Source organism: Rhineura floridana, chromosome 8 (genome assembly GCF_030035675.1).
Source record: "Rhineura floridana isolate rRhiFlo1 chromosome 8, rRhiFlo1.hap2, whole genome shotgun sequence".
Lineage (NCBI taxonomy): Eukaryota > Metazoa > Chordata > Lepidosauria > Squamata > Rhineuridae > Rhineura > Rhineura floridana.
Window position 1 is genome coordinate 67509117 of NC_084487.1, and position 18373 is coordinate 67527489.

The following is an 18373-nucleotide window of genomic DNA, read 5'->3' on the forward strand; positions in this document are numbered from 1 at the left end:
ACAGAAAGATAGTTAGGCTGATATCATACCTTGCATGTTAGTTGGGAATGTAAACATACTACAAGCAGATCTAAGGAAGAGGAACATCTGGGGAGCTATGAACTGGTTTCTGCAGCTGTATTCTATGTCAGACTTGGCATTATAATGAAGTCTGAAAGCCAACTGGGGTGTCAAAAGTCTCTAACAAATCAGGATGACAGTACGCAAAAGCTGAGAAGGCTGCAGCTGGGGGACAAAATGCTATGCTATACTAACATGTGAAAAATCCAAATTTATATTAGAATTTAGAGCAAGCTATAGACAGAATGCAGTGTTGATTTCCTACACATCAATCATAACACCTTTTGGATAGGACAAGAAAAGTTAACAACTCTAGCCATTGCTAGAGTTGCATTTTCAATACACTTAAAAAGCTAAACTAGAACCTGAAAGCAGGAGCCAAGCATAAATGTAAACCAGATGATTAATTCATATTTTCCATTATCTTTAACAGATAGAGTCATCATTTCCCCCTGAAAAATAGGAGTTCCCACATATCCAATTATATTCCATAATTGCCCAAACACAAGCAGATTTTCCTTGCATTTGGAAATTCTGAGAAGGTATTCATTACAATTTGAGTGAAAGGCCTTTTATCTGATCTGTGTCAATGGAAACATTCCTAAAGGTATAGCACTTGGAATGTCATGTGTTTAATGCATTTGCTAATTCCCAAAAAATTCACCTAGGAAATGACTGGAGCTTTGAGGAACAATAATGCAGAATCCACATCTGCATAGGATCACCTGGATGAACTTTAACCCTATTTATTGCTGCGGTACTATCTGTATGTGTCCCTTCCACTATCAAGGCTGCACTTGGTCAGCAGCAAATTGGTCTTAAACCACTACCAGAAAATCTAACAGAACTTTCATGAACCCAAAGTGAAACCACAATAAAGAAGCAGTAGGTTCTGAAACTCAGGGTAAATAGTTTTCATTGTCCTAAGCAGAAATTCATGAGCAGAATTCTAAAGACAGCATCTCCCATAATCTCATATTTCGTACAAGGTAATTCAGTTAGCAATACTTCCTTACTACCAAGGAAAAGGCAAAAAGGTGCTGGTTTTGTACACCACAGCAGGATACCTGAAAGATCGGCTTACCACTTACATACCCAGTTGATCACTGTGCTTATCAGGAAGTCCATTCCACATAGGGTTGCCAGGTCTCCGGTTTTCTGCTGGAGTCTCCGGCAAAAGGGGGCCGTCTCCGGCCTCCGGCAATATTTTGTTTAAACTGGAGGATCTCCGGCTTTTCATTGGCCCCCTCAGCCACGCATGTGTGATTGACACACACATACTGTTGGGCTGTAGCTGGCCGCCTTCCCGCTCTTTCTCAGTCAGGCAGCAGGGACTGCACTGCAGACAGACGGGAGGACTTGAGCAGCCGCCGCCCCTGCAGGGACACCCCAGCAGTAAAAAGTAAAATCGCTCACTCTCCCTACCCCCACCCCCATTCCCTACCCCCGCCTGCCCTCCTAAATGGTTTAAAAGAGAATGCTCACTCTCCCTGCCCCCACCCCCATTCCCTCCCCCGCCTGCCCTCCTAAATGGTTTAAAAGTAAGAGATCGCTCACTCTCCCTGCCCCCACCCCCATTCTCTCTCCCCGCCTGCCCTCCTAAATGGTTTAAAAGTAAGAGATCGCTCACTCTCCCTGCCCCCACCCCCATTCTCTCCCCCCGCCTGCCCTCCTAAATGGTTTAAAAGGAAGAGATCGCTCACTCTCCCTGCCCCCACCCCCATTCTCTCCCCCCGCCTGCCCTCCTAAATGGTTTAAAAGGAAGAGATCGCTCACTCTCCCTGCCCCCACCCCCATTCCCTCCCCCGCCTGCCCTCCTAAATGGTTTAAAAGGAAGAGATCGCTCACTCTCCCTGCCCCCACCCCCATTCCCTCCCCCGCCTGCCCTCCTAAATGGTTTAAAAGTAAGAGATCGCTCACTCTCCCTGCCCCACCCCCATTCTCTCCCCCCGCCTGCCCTCCTAAATGGTTTAAAAGTAAGAGATCGCTCACTCTCCCTGCCCCACCCCCATTCTCTCCCCCCGCCTGCCCTCCTAAATGGTTTAAAAGTAAGAGATCAGATCACTCACTCTCCCTGCCCCCACCCCCATTCTCTCCCCCCGCCTGCCCTCCTAAATGGTTTAAAAGTAAGAGATCAGATCACTCACTCTCCCTGCCCCCACCCCCATTCTCTCCCCCCGCCTGCCCTCCTAAATGGTTTAAAAGTAAGAGATCAGATCGCTCACTCTCCCTGCCCCCACCCCCATTCTCTCCCCCCACCTGCCCTCCTAAATGGTTTAAAAGTAAAATAGCTCACTTTTACATGTTTAACGTTTTGCTTTTTTTAAAAAAAGAAATGAAATCCTGCCTAGCGTAAACGAAGTTATTTATTTTAAAAACAATATCAAACGTTATTTTATTTTGGCGATTTTTCCCGTCAGTGAGAGGGCACTTCCGGTGCTCTTCCGGATCACAGGACGCCTCAGCTGAGGCTTCCCAGCAGGCGGGTAGGAGACTCAGCGCGCTCTTTCCTCCCTACCTGGGAGAAATGGGAATGGGGGCGATTTGGGGGAGCAGTGAGTAACCTAGCAAGAAAAGCCGGCGGAAGAAAATAATCATTACACGTTCCTGTTTTGCGTAGATGGAGCCTGTACTAATTGACAGGTTGCCTGCCCGTTTATTATTATTGAGACGGGAGTTAGAGCAAAGCCACACACCTTTTCCTCAGTCCAAACCAGCGGTACTGGTTTTTTTAAAAAGGCAAGCAGTAAAGAAAATGCATGTACCAAAATATAGAAAATAGAGTGGGAAGGAACAAGACCTTTTAAAAAGGGGGATTGACTGGAGAGACTATGGAGGTTAGAGGAAATGAAAGGCAGGTGGAGGATCTGTAGGGTAGAACCAGGACAATAAATAGCCACTGTACTTGTATCAGCTAGAAAGTATTTGGACAGTAACCAGGATGATTTTTGTTCAACGCTTCACACTGCTATAAAAGTTTCTTAGTGATCTTGTGCCAGTCACTGTCTCTCTCTCAATTTAATGCACTGATGTTTAGTCGAAATCTGGCTTCCAGCATTATTGAGCCCATTACACCATGTCCTGCACTCTGAGACGATCAAGAAGAGACCCCGGCCCTACTCTGTGTGACAACCTTTCATGTATTTGAAGAGTGCTATCATATCTCCCCTTAGTGTGCTCTTCTCCAGGCTAAACATGCCCAGTTCTTTCAGTCTCTCCTCATAGGACTTTGTTTCCTGTCTCCTGATTATCCTCGTTACCCTCCTCTGAACCCATTCTAGTTTGCTGTATCTTTCTTAAAGTGTGGTGTCAAGAACTGGACGCAGTACTCAAGATGAAGCCTAACCAGTGCTGAATAAAGGAGAACTAGTACTTCACTCACTTTGTTAATGCAGCCTAAAATAGCATTTGCTTTTTTTGCAGCCACATCACACTGTTGGCTCATATTCAGTTTGTGATCAACAACAATCCCAAGATCCTTCTTGCATGTAGTATTGCTGAGCCAAGTATCCCCCATCTTAATAACTGCATTTGGTTTCTTTTTCCTAGGTGTAGAACTTTGCACTTATCCCTGTTAAATTTCATTCTGCTGTTTTTAGCCCAATGCTCCAGCCTATTAAGATCCCTTTGAATTTTGTTTCTGTCTTCCAGGGAATTAGGTATTCCTCCCAATTTTGCATCATCTACACGTTTGATAAGCATTCCCTGCCCCTCCTCATCCAAGTCATTAATAAAAATGTTGAAGAGCACTGGGTCCAAGACCAAGCCCTATAGTAGCCAGCTAGTTACCCCCCCCCAGGTTGAGAAGAAACCATTGATTAGCACTCTGAATATGATTGTGTAGCCAACTGTGGATCCACCCAATAGCTGTTCCATCCAGTCCACATTCAGCTAGCTTGCTAATCAGAATATCATGTGGCATTTTGTCAAAAGCTTTGCTAAAGTTGAAATATATTGTGTCCACAGCATTCCCACAGTCTATCAGGGAGGTTTGTTGTTGTTGTTATGTGCCTTCAAGTCGATTATAACTTATGGTGACCCTATGAATCAGTGACCTCCAAGAGCATCTGTCATGAACCACCCTGTCCAGATCCTGTAACTTCAGGTCTGTGGCTTCCTTTATGGAATCAATCCATCTCTTGTTTGGCCTTCCTCTTTTTCTACTCCCTTCTGTTTTTCCAAGCATTATTATCTTTTCTAATGACTCATGTCTTCTCATTATGTGTCCAAAGTATGATAACCTCAGTTTCATCATTTTAGCTTCTAGTGATAGTTCTGGTTTAATTTGTTCTGACACCCAATTATTTGTCTGTTTTGCCTAGAAGGCCCTCCCTTGTCCTTAACATGGCTGCAAATGGAATCTACATTCAGAGGCTGTATACTTCTGGTTGGCACATCCTGATTTGCTTATGGGCATTTGAAGTAATTTGTTTGGCTGCTGTTGAAGACAGAGTAGTTATGTTCAGATGTAATGCTAAACCATGGTGGCATATTGTGTGAATTAACAGCTATAGGTCACATACTCTCTTGTCCCATGCAATCAGAAGCAAGAGACACATTTGGGAGCTATTTGGGAGCTATTTGTTGTTGTTATGTGTCTCCAAGTTGACTACGACTTATGGCGACCCTACGAATCAGTGACCTCCAAGAGCATCTGTCATGAACCACCCTGTTCAGATATTGTAAGTTCAGGTCTGTGGCTTCCTTTATGGAATCAATCCATCTCTTGTTTGGCCTTCCTCTTTTTCTACTTCCTTCTGTTTTTCCCAGCATTATTATATTTTCTAGTGAATCCTGTCTTCTCATTATGTGTCCAAAGTATGATAACCTCAGTTTCATCATTTTAGCTTCTAGTGATAGTTCTGGTTTAATTTGTTCTGACACCCAATTATTTGTCTGTTTTGCAGACCATGGTATCCACAAAGCTCTCCTCCAACACCACATTTCAAATGAGTTGATTTTTCTCAGGGGGGGAGGGCAGAGAGGTGCCGGGGCTGAAGCGGCCCAGAGATCACCAAGGTTGCCTGGCCCAGAAGGCCCTGGTGTTGAGGCTGGGTGGGGCGGCTTCGGGGGGAAATGGAGGCAGGTGCTCTGCACAGTGCTCATGCTTATTGCTTAGGAGGAGGTGCTCTCTTCCTTTATTTTTATTTTTGTTCTTTTTCTGGTCCTCCCCTCCCTCCTGCTGCCTGTCGGTCCTATATAAGGCCTCGTAAAGTAGAAAGGCAATTGCTGCCTACACTCACCCTGCTTGTATGGCCATAAATATTAGGGGACACCCACTGCAGTAGCCAGCCAACACAAAGTTGCAGTGCCTTATGGATAACTTTGTGGATGATCCCCAGTCAAGTCTTAGCAACAGCACAATGCTGACAGGCAGTTGCCAACTGCTTGCCTAGAATGCCCTCCCTTGTCCTTAACATGGCTGCAACCATATCTACTCAGAAGTAAGTCCTATTGAGTTCTATGGGGCTTAGTTCCTTAATAAGCATGTTTACAGTTGTTGCCTTCAGGGGCATCCATCTGTGCTCCCATCTAACATCTCTGCAACACTGAGCTTCTTTCTTCCAATAATGGCCTGGCCTGAGGGCACGTAAACCCTTCTTGCCAGAAGCAAGTAAGCTAGATTAAATGTTCCCTAAAGGCGTTGAACTGTGACCTGGCATACCAGGGTTGGAATCCCCACATAGCCATGAAGCTCACCGGGTGACCTTGGGCCAGTCACTGCCTCTCAGACTCAGAGGAAGGCAATAGTAAACCACCTCTGTCTGAATACTGCTTACCATGAAGACCCTATCTGGGATCAACTTGAAGGCAGTCCATTTCCATTTTGCATCACCCTAAGCTTGTGAGAAAGAATGACTTTGTCACTTCAGATGGACCTACGAACACCCTATTTTAGGTAAGATTTCTATTTTAATCTCCAGAGAATTTTTTTGGAATGGTATGCTCCAAGCAACTGTGGTTGATACAATGTATCATGTTTAATGATGTCACTAGGGCCCGCCCCGTGACATCACTAGGGCCCGCCCCGTGACATCACTAGGGCCCGCCCCGTGACATCACTAGGGCCCGCCCCGTGACATCACTAGGGCCCGCCCCGTGACATCACTAGGGCCCGCCCCGTGACATCACTAGGGCCCGCCCCGTGACATCACTAGGGCCCGCCCCGTGACATCACTAGGGCCCGCCCCGTGACATCACTAGGGCCCGCCCCGTGACATCACTAGGGCCCGCCCCGTGACATCACTAGGGCCCGCCCCGTGACATCACTAGGGCCCGCCCCGTGACATCACTAGGGCCCGCCCCGTGACATCACTAGGGCCCGCCCCCATTTTCTCAGGTTTTTGAATGGTTCCGACCTGGCAACCCTAATTCCGCACAGTATAAGAAGCAGACCTTTAGTTCTGTGGCACTTATGCTTTGGAATTCCCTCCCCTTAAATATTAGACAGGTACCATCTCTGATATCTTTTTGGCATCTGCTGATGACTTTCCTCTTTCAACAAGCCTTTTAAGTAGAGGCCTTATTTAAGTCTGTGTTGGAATTGCTTTTTAAAATGTTTTAAAAGATTTTTAATTAATAATCCTTCTTAATTTGTGTTGTATTTCGTTTTTGTTGTGCTTTCTGTTGTTTGTTTGTACATGTTTTTGTGATTTTTTACTATGATATATTGTATTTTATCTTGTTTGTTCACCGCCCTGAGAGCTATTCTGCTAAGGGCGGTATATAAATTGAAATAATAATAATAAATAATAAAATTTTTAAAATATTTTTAACATGTTTTGTTTTTAAGATAATTTTACATGTTTTTAGTGTTTTGTCTCTTGTTTGGCATCCTGGGCTCCTTCTAGAAGCAAAGGCAGTATAGAAATTTAATAATAATAATAATAAATTAAAAAATTATATCCTACCCTTCCTCCCACAAACATCAATAGAAGCAACAATAGTTTTCTCCATGGGAGTATCCACACAGCAGACTTAAACTGGTATCAGTACTTTTTTGGAGAGAATTCTGGAAACTGTACTTTTCTGAAGAGGTGAGGAATCGGTAACAGAAAATTTAGGTCTTAGCATCTCACCAAACTAGACCTGCCATGGAATAAAATCAAAATAGGTTTCTAGTATAGGATACATTACTGCTGATGTTGCAGTTGGGACTAAACATCTGTTGTTTAAAAGGTAAACACAAATATTGCATGACATCCATAACCAAGCATGGTACTTCATGCTACATAAGTAATCAATTCCCCCTTGCAAAAGCACACAAAGACTATTAAATCACTGCAGAGGCTGATATTTTAGATGCAAACTGCAACTCAACAGTACAACATAGATCATCCAAACTGGGCTCCTGCTCGGAGGAAGGGCGGGATATAAATTAATTAATTAATTGATTAAATAATAATAATAGTTAAATTTGTGTTACATCTGAGTTGATTCAGAGCCTCTGCTTCAATTGACTTCAGTATCATGAATGTAAACACGATGACACTAGAGTCTTTAATCTTTTAATGTAGAAGTCCCATAGATTTCAACAGAACTTACATCAAATAAATGTGCTTAGGATCACAAATTAACTTACTGGGTTGGTTTATTGATCTTTAACCCTTTCGATCTCTAACTCTAGATTTCTGCAGCACAAAAATATGCAAGGTCTGGCCTCATTTTGGCAATGTTAGTTGTGGCACTCTTCTATCTGAGGACAAATTATTTTTCAGTTGTTTATGATAAGTATGCATAGCCATTATTAACTGGGGCTTAATCACATGCTGTATTAGACCTACTGATTAGACATGTATGAAGATCCCATTGGTGATTACAACACCTATATCCCTTAAGGTGAATGGGCACTTTCTATTATAGCTTACAACGGAAGATACTAAGTTTGATTCAGAGTTTATTATTTAATTAATTTATTTATTAGATTTATTAAATGTATATCCCACCTTTCCTCCCAGTAGGAGGCCAGGGCAGCAAACAAAAACACTAAAAACACTCTAAAATATCATAAAAACAGACTTTAAAATATATTAAAATAAAGCATCCTTAAAACATATTAAAACAAAACATCTTTAAAAATATGTTTTAAAAATGCTTTAAAATATCTTAAAAAGCAATTCCAATACATACGCAGGCTGGGATAAGGTCTTTACTTAAAAGGCTTGTTGAAAGAGGAAGGTCTTCAGTAGGTGCTCAAAAGATAACAGAGATGGTGCCTGTCTAATATTTAAGGGGAGGAAAATCCAAAGGGTAGGTGCCACAACACTAAAGGTCCACTTCCTATGTTGTGTGTAACTGACCTCTTGATATGGTATCTGCAGGAGGCCCTCACCTGCAGAGTGTAGTGATCGACTGGGTATATAAGGGGTAAGACGATATTTCAGCTATCCTGGTCCCAAGCTATATAGGGCTTTGTACACCAAAACCAGCACCTTGAATGTAGCCCAGTAGCTATTGGACAGCCAGTGCAATTCTTTCAGCAGCAGGGTAATATGTTGGCAATACCCCGCCCCAGTGAGCAGTTGCACGCTGTATTGCACCAGCTGTAGCTTCCAGACCAACCTCAAGGGCAGCCCCACATAGAGCGCATTACAATAATCCAACCTGGAGGTTACCAGCGCATGGACAACAGTGGTCAGGCTATCCTGGTCCAGAAACGGCCACAGCTGTCTTACCAGCCAAAGCTGATAAAAGGCACTCCTAGCCACTGAGGTCACCTGGGCCTCTAGCGACAAAGATGGATCTAGGAGCACCCCCAGACTACAAACCTCCTCTTTCAGAAGGAGTACAACCCCATCCAAAGCAGGTAACTCAACAATTATCTGAACTCGGGAACCACCAACCCACAGCATCTCCATCTTGCTAGGATTCAGACTCAGTTTATTGGCCCTCATCCAGCCCACCACCGAGTCCAGGCAGTGATCCAGAGCTTGCACGGCCTCTCCCGATTCAGATGTTACAGAGAAATAGAGCTGGGTATTATCAGTGTACTGTTGACACCTCACCCCAAATCTCCTGATGACCGCTCCCAAGGGCTTCACATAGATGTTAAACAGCAAGATGGTACCCTGAGGCACCCCACAGCACAACTGCCAGGGGGCTGAATGACAATCACCCAATGCTATTATCTGAAAATGACCCTGAAGATAGGATCAGAACCAGTGTAAAACAGTGCCTACAGTATCCATCTCACCAAGTCGGCCCAGAAGGATACCATGGTCAATGGTATCAAAAGCCGCTGAGAGATCAAGTAAGACTAACAGGATCACACTCCCCCTGTCCTTCTTCCGATAAAGATCATCCATTAGGACAAGCATGGCCAATTCAGTCCCATAACCTGGCTAGAACCCAGATTGGAATGGGTCAAAATAATCAAGAGTTCATAAGCAAGGTTCCACTCATTAAATGGGGCATTCTTGGATCTCACATGTAGCCCACTGAAAATCTGCTCAAGAGGGTTGGGTAGCCCTCTGCTACCATTTATGGAAACTTCACTGGATCCAAGTCAAGAAGGGCCCTTAAAGGAATGGAAGGTCTCATTCCATGAATAGAAAGGCACCTTTTCACCTAATCCACTGCTTGCCTGTGCAGGACAACATCAATGGTTCGTTATCTAGGTCTATGAAGCTCCTTGTCAAAGAGACCTTTGATTTATGTGGCACTAAAAGGCACAGTCAACCAGGCACCGAAGCATAGTAATTTCAATGGCTTATGACACATTTCAATGAAATAAGCTGGCAACATAAAACAGCAGCACATTGTGGATTGCATACTTTAGTTCTGCAAAACATGGCTTAATGGTCAGTACAACCCTGTAAAACAAACAAGACTTTCCCAATGTCTCCATTATCAGTATAAGATATAGACTAAGGGCACAGTCCAGAAATAGAGAGAGCATATCCCATTAAGATACGTGTTAGTCTCTGGATTGTGTTTGACTTTAGCCATTTCTATCAGCAGTTTTTCTAATGGGAATCAGAAATATTTCACATACCAGCAATAAGGGAAAAAATCAAACAATTTATATTCAGATTAAATTGAAGAGTCAGGAAGTCCCTTTTCAATTCAATGCTCTCTCTGTCTTAACAAATAATATCCAGAACCAAAACAGTTTCCCCATGGTAACATAGGGGGCATAATAATTAAATAAAACATTGTTCTTTAAATGCATCAAGAGCAAAGGAATAAGCAAGACTCCAGTATAACTAAGATCCAGCATATGTACTATGTTGAGTTTATGCATAGGTTTCAGTGATAGTGATACTCAACTAAAACTTTTCCTGGAGAGAAAAAATGCACTTGTTTCTGTCCAGGAAAAAGCTGAAATCGATGACAGCATTGACAAGCTTCAAAAAGAGCATTCTCTGAGCTATACTGCACATTTTGGGAATGCAGCAAAACCTGGTACACCCCATTTCAGCACAGGCAAGTGACACACACAACCAAGTTCCACAGAGAGTTTGTGGCAGAATCGCTACATCAATCCCATGTCATGCTTTCATCTCCCACTTAATAGCACACTTTCACAAGTATGTGTAGTGTGACCAACATTTATCTAGTTTATATCACAACCTTCATTTTAAAACATGGAAGTTCTGTCACAGAAGTGCTTGTTATTTGTATGGGCACTTTTTTCTGGGAAGGTTTCTGGCATATACACCTTGTGGAGACAAACAGGAGCCAGGCCAGATGTTCTTCTCTACTGCCACTTTGTTTTAATGGGGTTTGTGCAGGAGAATGTACTGGTAGAATGTGCCTTATTTATGCCTGTAATCCGAAAGACTCAAAATGAATATAAACCTGTACTATTGAATTAAGAATGTGCAGCAAGACACTTAAGAAAAAGCCAAAGAAATTCTGCTGGTACTACTATTTTAAGATCCCAAGACTAAGAAAAAATACTAAGACTTTTACTGAACAAATGAAAAGTCTTTCAGTTATTAAAGCTGTATTACACTGGAAAGAATTCTTAGGCTTAAATCACAATAAATCAGAGCATTCTGGATCCATCAGAAACAGAGGTAGCCAAAATATCATGCTTTTTCACACTGGCAAAAGTTTTATGCTACAATTTATCTATTTCCCTCCTATCTGCTCAGTTCTGTAAAGCTATGAGGATTGGGAAACGTTTTTTTTTTTTTTTAATCCTAGATTGTCTGTTGTTATTGAGTTTGCAAGCACTTCCCTTTGGGAGTCAGGGTGAGCATGGGAACAGTGTGTTTCCTAAAATACAGTATATGTACACCAGCCAACCGTCAATATTTTCTTAACCACTGTCCTTTCACAGCTCTATTTATCTGAGCCTCTACATGGGATGAAAAAATCTGGGCTGCTAACAATTTGCAGAATAAAATTAAAATCACTTCCCCCCAAAAAACCTAGCTCAATGTACGTATATACATACAATTCTAATATCCACTACAGTATTAGACAAACCCTGTATTAAGTAGGTCACTCCCTCCAAAGTTCAGATCTGCAGGTAAAGTTCAGAACTAACCTTGCTATCCTCTGTCTCCTTGTTTTTTCCTTGGAGTGCTTTCACTTCCCCAAAATCACAGGCTGTCTTTAATGTAATCTGACAAGAAAGCATTGAGCTCTCTGCCCTAGGAAGCTCCAGAGACTTTGATGAATATTGCTGTGACCCGCTTGTGCCAAGATTTGGTATCGGATGGGCAGTATGAACAGGCTTTGACCTTATAGGTGGCTGTCTTAGCTTTGAGGCAACACCAAGTACAGGCATGGCTTTTATAAACGTCTCCGCTTTCTGCCAAAAAGAAAATTGCTTCTGACCTCAGCTGGGTAGACTTTAGCTTCAGTGAGTTCCAGAACAAATGCTTTCAACAAAAGTTGCAGTCATCTTTTGAAAGTTTTAAAAACAATACAACGGGTTTTCAAGAAGAGGTAAATCTTTTCATTCATCTCTGCTCTTGTTCTTTCACACATACAGTATTTTGTGAGTTAGTGACTGTGTAAGACTAAACACTCCTTTGAGGCATGAACTTTTCTTGAAGGTAACTGCCACAAAGCTGCCTGTCTGGAATTAAAGTGCTCATAAATTTGCTGTTTCATTTCTCTACACCATTATGATGCCATGCATTAGCAGAAAAAAAAATAGAGACCAAAAGATGAACATCCTCATATTCCAACTATCCAAACAGCAGTGAGCCTCCAACACGGGAAACACAGACCTCTTCCTGATTACATAAATAGCCAGCCCACATCTTTTAAAAAATCATTTGAGGGAAGGGGGGGAGGAATCTGACTGGTAGCCAAAGCAAACAGCTGTTAGAAGTGTTTTCAGCCGGAAACAATCACAGCAAAGAAGCTGTTTGTCCTATTCCCAGCTATTTTTCACTGCTGACAACCATAAGCTACAATACTTCATTCTCTGTTCCTCTCATGAAATCAGGTTAAATTCATATAGGCAGGCTAGCAAATGATACTGATAATGTCTGCCTCTGCTATGATAAATTCATTCACAAAAAAAGATTAAAAGGGAGGAGTAAAGTTGTCAGGGTTTTGCTGTGGCTACCTTTTCAAAATATCATATTTTGGTATTTGTACTTAATCAAAACAGTTGACAATTCAGTCATCTAAAAAGCCTAAAACTCTAGTAGTATTACTAGTAGTAGTAATAATAATAATGTGTGAAGTGCCTTTATCAAACAGAATGAGCAGCACAGTGAACATGGTTGGAACAATCCATCTGGCTCAAGTCAAGAGGCAGACAAAGAAACCAGCTCAGACATAAAATGAGATTCAAGCACAAATAAGGTTAGAATCCAATCAGGTGTATGCCTATGTAAACACACATTATTATGCAGACACACAAACACTGTGAGAACCCATATGGCCAACTGGACAGAGATTTAGGTTTGGAATCTACAAAGACCTGTGTTCAATATCCATCTCTGCCATGAATCACTGTGGGATTTTATCCACATCCACATCACTATTCTCTGTCTCAAAGGTATTGGCCTACCTTGCAAGGCTATGATGAGAATGAAGACTGTAGAACATTTAAGAATTAAAATGCTTTATGAATAGGAGTAATAACATTCTAGGTGATGAGATCAACATAAATTAATACAATTGTATAAAGTGGCTCATAGACATTGCTTATATATTTATTATATATTGTGCTATATAACGTACATTACATATCACTGCCAGCCTGTGGGTTTATGGAAACATGGATGTTTGGACCAGTTTGTACATCTATTTGGTTTTATTATACATAAAGGGATTGTCAGGGTGCTCCATAGCAAGTACAAACTTCAATTTAGCATGCCACTGCAACACTGACTGAGGATGCAGAACTCTTTGTTAAGCCTCATAATGAAGCAATCAGCTGGACAGTGTGCGTTTGTGCAAATAGGTCTTGATTGGGTCTGTGAGAAGGATCTTGTGGGAACTGAGGGGCTTAGTATGGGAATTAACAGTTGCAAGATAAGCGTGAAGAGCATGGTGATCATATGCAAGGCAGCTGGGTGACCAGGATATGGGCAAGTGCAAGGCAGCTGCGATACATTATTACAAGAAGATGGTCAAACACAGTCGATGGCCATACATAGTTTCAGCTGGGATTCATGTAATTGCAGGTTCTATGACAGACTGAAGCTTGAGAACAGAAAATGAGGAGCCAGAGAATCAGGAAAGTCAATCAGCCCTTTAAGCATGCTCTCAAGATCACATTACATTGATCACTAACAGGCTTTAACCAGTTTCCCCACACACAAACATGATTGTTAAAACACAAACAGTATGTTGTCACCTATTCTTTCCATGTATTTTCTGGGAGTGCTTTATCAATTCTCTTGTAATCTGTGTGGGTTTTTTCAAATTATCCTGAGAAAAACAGCAGCTTTCTTCTCCAGGAAAAGGAACAGAAAAACACTGGTTAATCCATTTTCTACTTTCTCAATAAAAAGATGGAGGCAATCCTGATTGGGAATGCTCTGGATTGGATTAGGGAATGCTCTGGAGAGGATTAGCATTCCTGAAATTGATGGGAGCTCTGTGACCCCATTTGATCAGGCAACATGCCAGGTGTTACTCCTGGACCCATATTGTTTCTGAGAAGTAGGTCAGAGTTGTTTTGGGGAAAGCATCTTTCTCCAACTTTGGCTAATATGGTAGCGGGGGGGGGTATTTCCATATTTCCAGGCTTCTGCTGCTTCCCCTTGAATGTTTAAGTGTGCCTCAGAGTATTTTTTTTCTTTGATCTTCACCAAATATCTTTTATTAGTGATGGGATTCACTCTCCACTGATCCAATCCACCCCACTCACCCCCCGCACCATGGACAAGGAGGAGGAGGCAAAAGAGAAGGGGCCCTCCTCAGGCAGAAGGACAGAGTGGCAGCCTTGGCAAAAGCCTCTCTAGCAGGGCCAGACCACGGATGAGGAAGAACAGGAAGAGGACGTGCCACACCATGGGGCAAGCAGCAGGCTGCAGTGGGTGAATATCTGCTTAATTCTGACCTCTTGCAGTCTGCAGCCTGTTGCTTGCCCCATGGTGTGGCACCTCCTCTTTGTTCCTCCTCTGTGGGGTCTGGCCCTGCTCTGGGAGACTTTTGCCATGACTGCCTCTGTCCTTCCACCTGGGGAGGGCCCCTTCTCTCCTACCTCCTCCTTCTCCATGATGCCAACATCAGCAAGGTGGAGTGGATTGGTCCTTGGGGGGGGACCTCTCTCTATCCACTTTCTGTACACCATGCATAATTTTATATACCTCTGTCATGTTACCTCATCTTTTTCCTAAACTAAAACACCCCAAATGTTGTAACCTTCCTTCACGGGGGAGTTGTCCCAGTCCTGTGATCATTTTGGATGCCCTTTTCTGAACCTTTTCCAGCTCTAATATCCTTTTTGAAGTGTTGTCTTAAATCTTAAGTGGTGAAGTAAGATGCAAATAATTCATTTAGCTTCTTTGCAGTCCCAGTACTGCCACCCACAAAATTTCTGTGGAGGCTGCTTCCTTTTGGGATTTCTAGCTTGTTGGACTCTTATGTGTGCTCTTCCCTGTCTTCATTATAGAGCGAGAGTGCTAACTCAGGACTCACATATGGCCCCCAGGAGATTTTTTTGTTCTCCCACAAAGCATTATTAAAAAAAAACTTGACTGCTCTTATGAATCCCCCACAATGACTTCCACAATCACCAGGTGCCATTTTTCTTCTGTTATAGAATGCTAATACCTCCCAAATTTAATAATTTTAATATTTTAATCGTTAACAATTTAAATTTTATTTGTAAAACATTTTACTGACAGCTCCCATAGGTCTCCCACTGTGATACCAAACACTTTTTTAGTGCCCCCCATTTTTAAATTTTATTTTTTACTGATTGCTCCATAGGTCCCCTTCTGTGATTTTGTGATACCAAAAGGTTTTTGTAACATCCCAGGCCCCCAAAATATATCCGTTTTTAAAAAACCTGGCCTTTACACTTTGGCCTTTTGCACTTTGACATACATCTATCTACCAGAGGGCTGACCAGGGTCAGTGTGGCTTTCAGACAGAAAAAGTTAGCATGTCTGTATCCAGAAATAGCCATGTCTCACTGGTTCTCTCCATTTCATTAGGTTTTTGTTATGCCCATTGTATCTGTAAAACCAAGCACTCTAGTTTAGCCACCTTGGCTCAGAGGCTTCTAGTATTAGCATATACACATCTGTACTTTGTGTCTGTTTACAAATGTCTGCATGGGCACTTTAAGACACTTTGGTTTCTTTAAATTGCTATAATGTCTCGCTCCACTTTCATTGTCTGCATTCTCAGACCTCAAAACCTGAAATATTCCAGATAATCTGACCCGACAGTACTCCGGGCACTTCCCACAGAACTGTACAGTAGGGCCCTGCTTTTTGGCGGCCCGCTTTTTGGCATTCTGCTAATACGGTGGCTTTCAATTACAGTAAAGCCCCACTCATACAGTGCTTGTTCCACTTTTACAGCATTTTTTGTGTGTCGGGCGCCATTTTATTGATGGAGTTCTGCTTTTTGGCAGGTTTTGCTTTTAGGCGGGGGTCTGGAACGTAACCCGCCATACGAGTGGGGCCCTACTGTACTAATAGTGGGGTCCAGTTTATGGTGGACAAAGTACCTTTCTTTCAGAATGGCTCCCAAACTTATCAGAACAGGCCTCTGAAGAGTCTAATAAGTCCAATTTTTTACCTGATTTCCACAATCACCAGGTGCCATTTTTCATCTGCGATAGATTTTTAGTTATCTGCTGTCTTAAATAATAATGTGCCTTACAGGTTAGCATTAACAATAATAGTATACTACAAGTGGTCAAAATGTTTCACATACATCATGTTATCCTTACAGCTGTCCCATGAGGCAGACCATCATTATTTTCACATTACAAATGGAAACTGAGACAGAGCCAGCGTAGAAGCTATTGCACCAGATCAATATTTTTGTCTGATCTACCATGAAAATTATTACATTCTTAAGGCTGCAATGCTATACACGCTTACCTGGGAATAAACCCCATTGAACTCAGCAGAACTTACTTTTGAGGTGACATGTATAAGATTGCATTGTAGGGTAGTTCTGAAACCAAGATAATCTGGGAATCAGCAACATGTTAAGTCAATTTAGAAGGTCTGGAGATTTTAACCTCACTGTGTATATGCATAAAAAAGCTTTGTTTAGTTTGAAATTTGTGGTAAAGTTTGTTTTTTTATACTTTTCATTTTGATCTGCCAACTCCTTGACTACCATTCCTAAGGAAGAACACTTACGTGCACCCAGCATATTTTTATAATAAAAGAAATGTTTATGTTCATAATTAAATAAGCCCTAGTTGCATTTAGGAAATTATATCCCCCATACTCTCCAATTGTTCCTATTAATTATGTACTATCTTGATTTTCTCACCATCCTTGCAAATTAATAGCATAGATTAAATTTGTACCCAATAATGGAGGTTATGTGGAGAGTATTTGTCTAGTTTAATGGTGTTCCTTTTTTATGGACTTTTTTCTTTTTAGCATAGTCCTTGCCTACACATGAATCAGTTCCCATAAGACACTATCAGATTCCATTCCTCCATGGCCAGTTCACATGCACAAGCAGAAAACTAGTTAATTACAGGAGATTTATGGTATGTGCATGCATCCCATATCCCATCCAGTTTTCTCCCTAATATTTATTCAAGGAACAATTCTGCCCACTTTTAAAAATTGTTATTTTCAAAAGTGTTAACATTTTTGTTGAAAAATAATGGTGCAAAACATGATGACTTGTGAAAATGTTCTTATTAATGATATGTATCAACATGAACCTATGTGTATGTTGATGTTAATATTTCAGTAGTTCTTGGACAGGGCATTCCACCAAATCCCCACAAAAATGGGACCATTTTGTGTATTCTCTGTTACCATATGGATACACCCAGGGCTGGCACCAGAGGGGGACCAGGTCAGGCCCTGGCCGAGGGCCCCTGAAGGGCCTCTCCTTAGGGTGGGTGGGTAGCACTCCCTTCTGCGATCCACAGCAGCATTGGCTCACGACTCTGCCACAGATTGCAAGAGGGAGCTCCTAGGCACCCACTTTACTGCTGTGCAGGCCTGCGACACCTGCCTGCATGACCCACCTACCTCTCCCTTGACGCAAATGTTGGTTGTGCTGTGGGCGCAAGCCTGCCATCAACCAAGATAGTGGCCAAGGTTTTCTAAGGGGCTGATGTCCCTGCCGCCATCTTGGTTGATGGTAGGGATGCATGCACAACGTGGGCAGCATTCACCAAAGGAAAGGTAGGTAAGGTGGGGCATGCATGCATGTGTGCATGCACCACAGCCCAGGGCAGGCTGGTGCCCAAGGACCCCAGCATGCCTGGCACCAGCCCTGGATACTCCAAGTTGTTTCTATCCAAAAACTGGTAAAGTGCATTTGTAAAATTTTCTGATGAACTCTAATGTCTTTTACATACCTCCATCCCCCCAAAAATCTACCCACCAATTTAAAAGATCTGAGACTGAATAGGAGTTTGCAAGTTATCCGCCAATAAGCTGATAAGTGGCAAACTAATGCTTTCATCTTCTAGAAAGAAATTTTTCTCTCTAGGAATATTGGCCCAGAGCTCTTTGATGCTAATCAATTTTTGTTACTGTCGGTTGGGTTGAAAGTTTCAAAATCACAGCTATGCTGGCATTTGTTTCTGGACTAGAGTACAGAAAATTACTCCATAAGGTTTGCATTTAGTTTTTTTAAAAAACCAGAAACATCTGTTGCAGTCATGAGCAGAGTCTTGGCCAAGTTTGGCAACAGCAGTTAACTACTTTGAAGTCAATCAGCTTTGCTA

The 18373-nt window shown here is 42.3% G+C and overlaps 1 protein-coding gene across 17 annotated transcripts in view; it reads right to left on the reverse strand.

Moving 5' to 3' along the window:
• NAV3 (neuron navigator 3) overlaps positions 1-18373 on the reverse strand; it is a 1044290-nt gene that overhangs the window by 446584 nt on the left and 579333 nt on the right. For 10 of the 17 annotated variants that reach the window (XM_061639681.1, XM_061639667.1, XM_061639679.1 and 7 more), the window contains exon 1: positions 11558-12246. The exons of 5 other annotated variants lie outside the window; for them this stretch is intronic. In XM_061639681.1, coding sequence (XP_061495665.1) covers positions 11558-11800 — 243 coding nt within the window. In that variant the 5' untranslated portion in view covers positions 11801-12246. Of the gene's footprint in view, positions 1-11557; positions 12247-18373 lie in introns of those variants that run through there. 2 more of the 17 variants (XM_061639668.1, XM_061639677.1) reach the window with 2 other exon arrangements.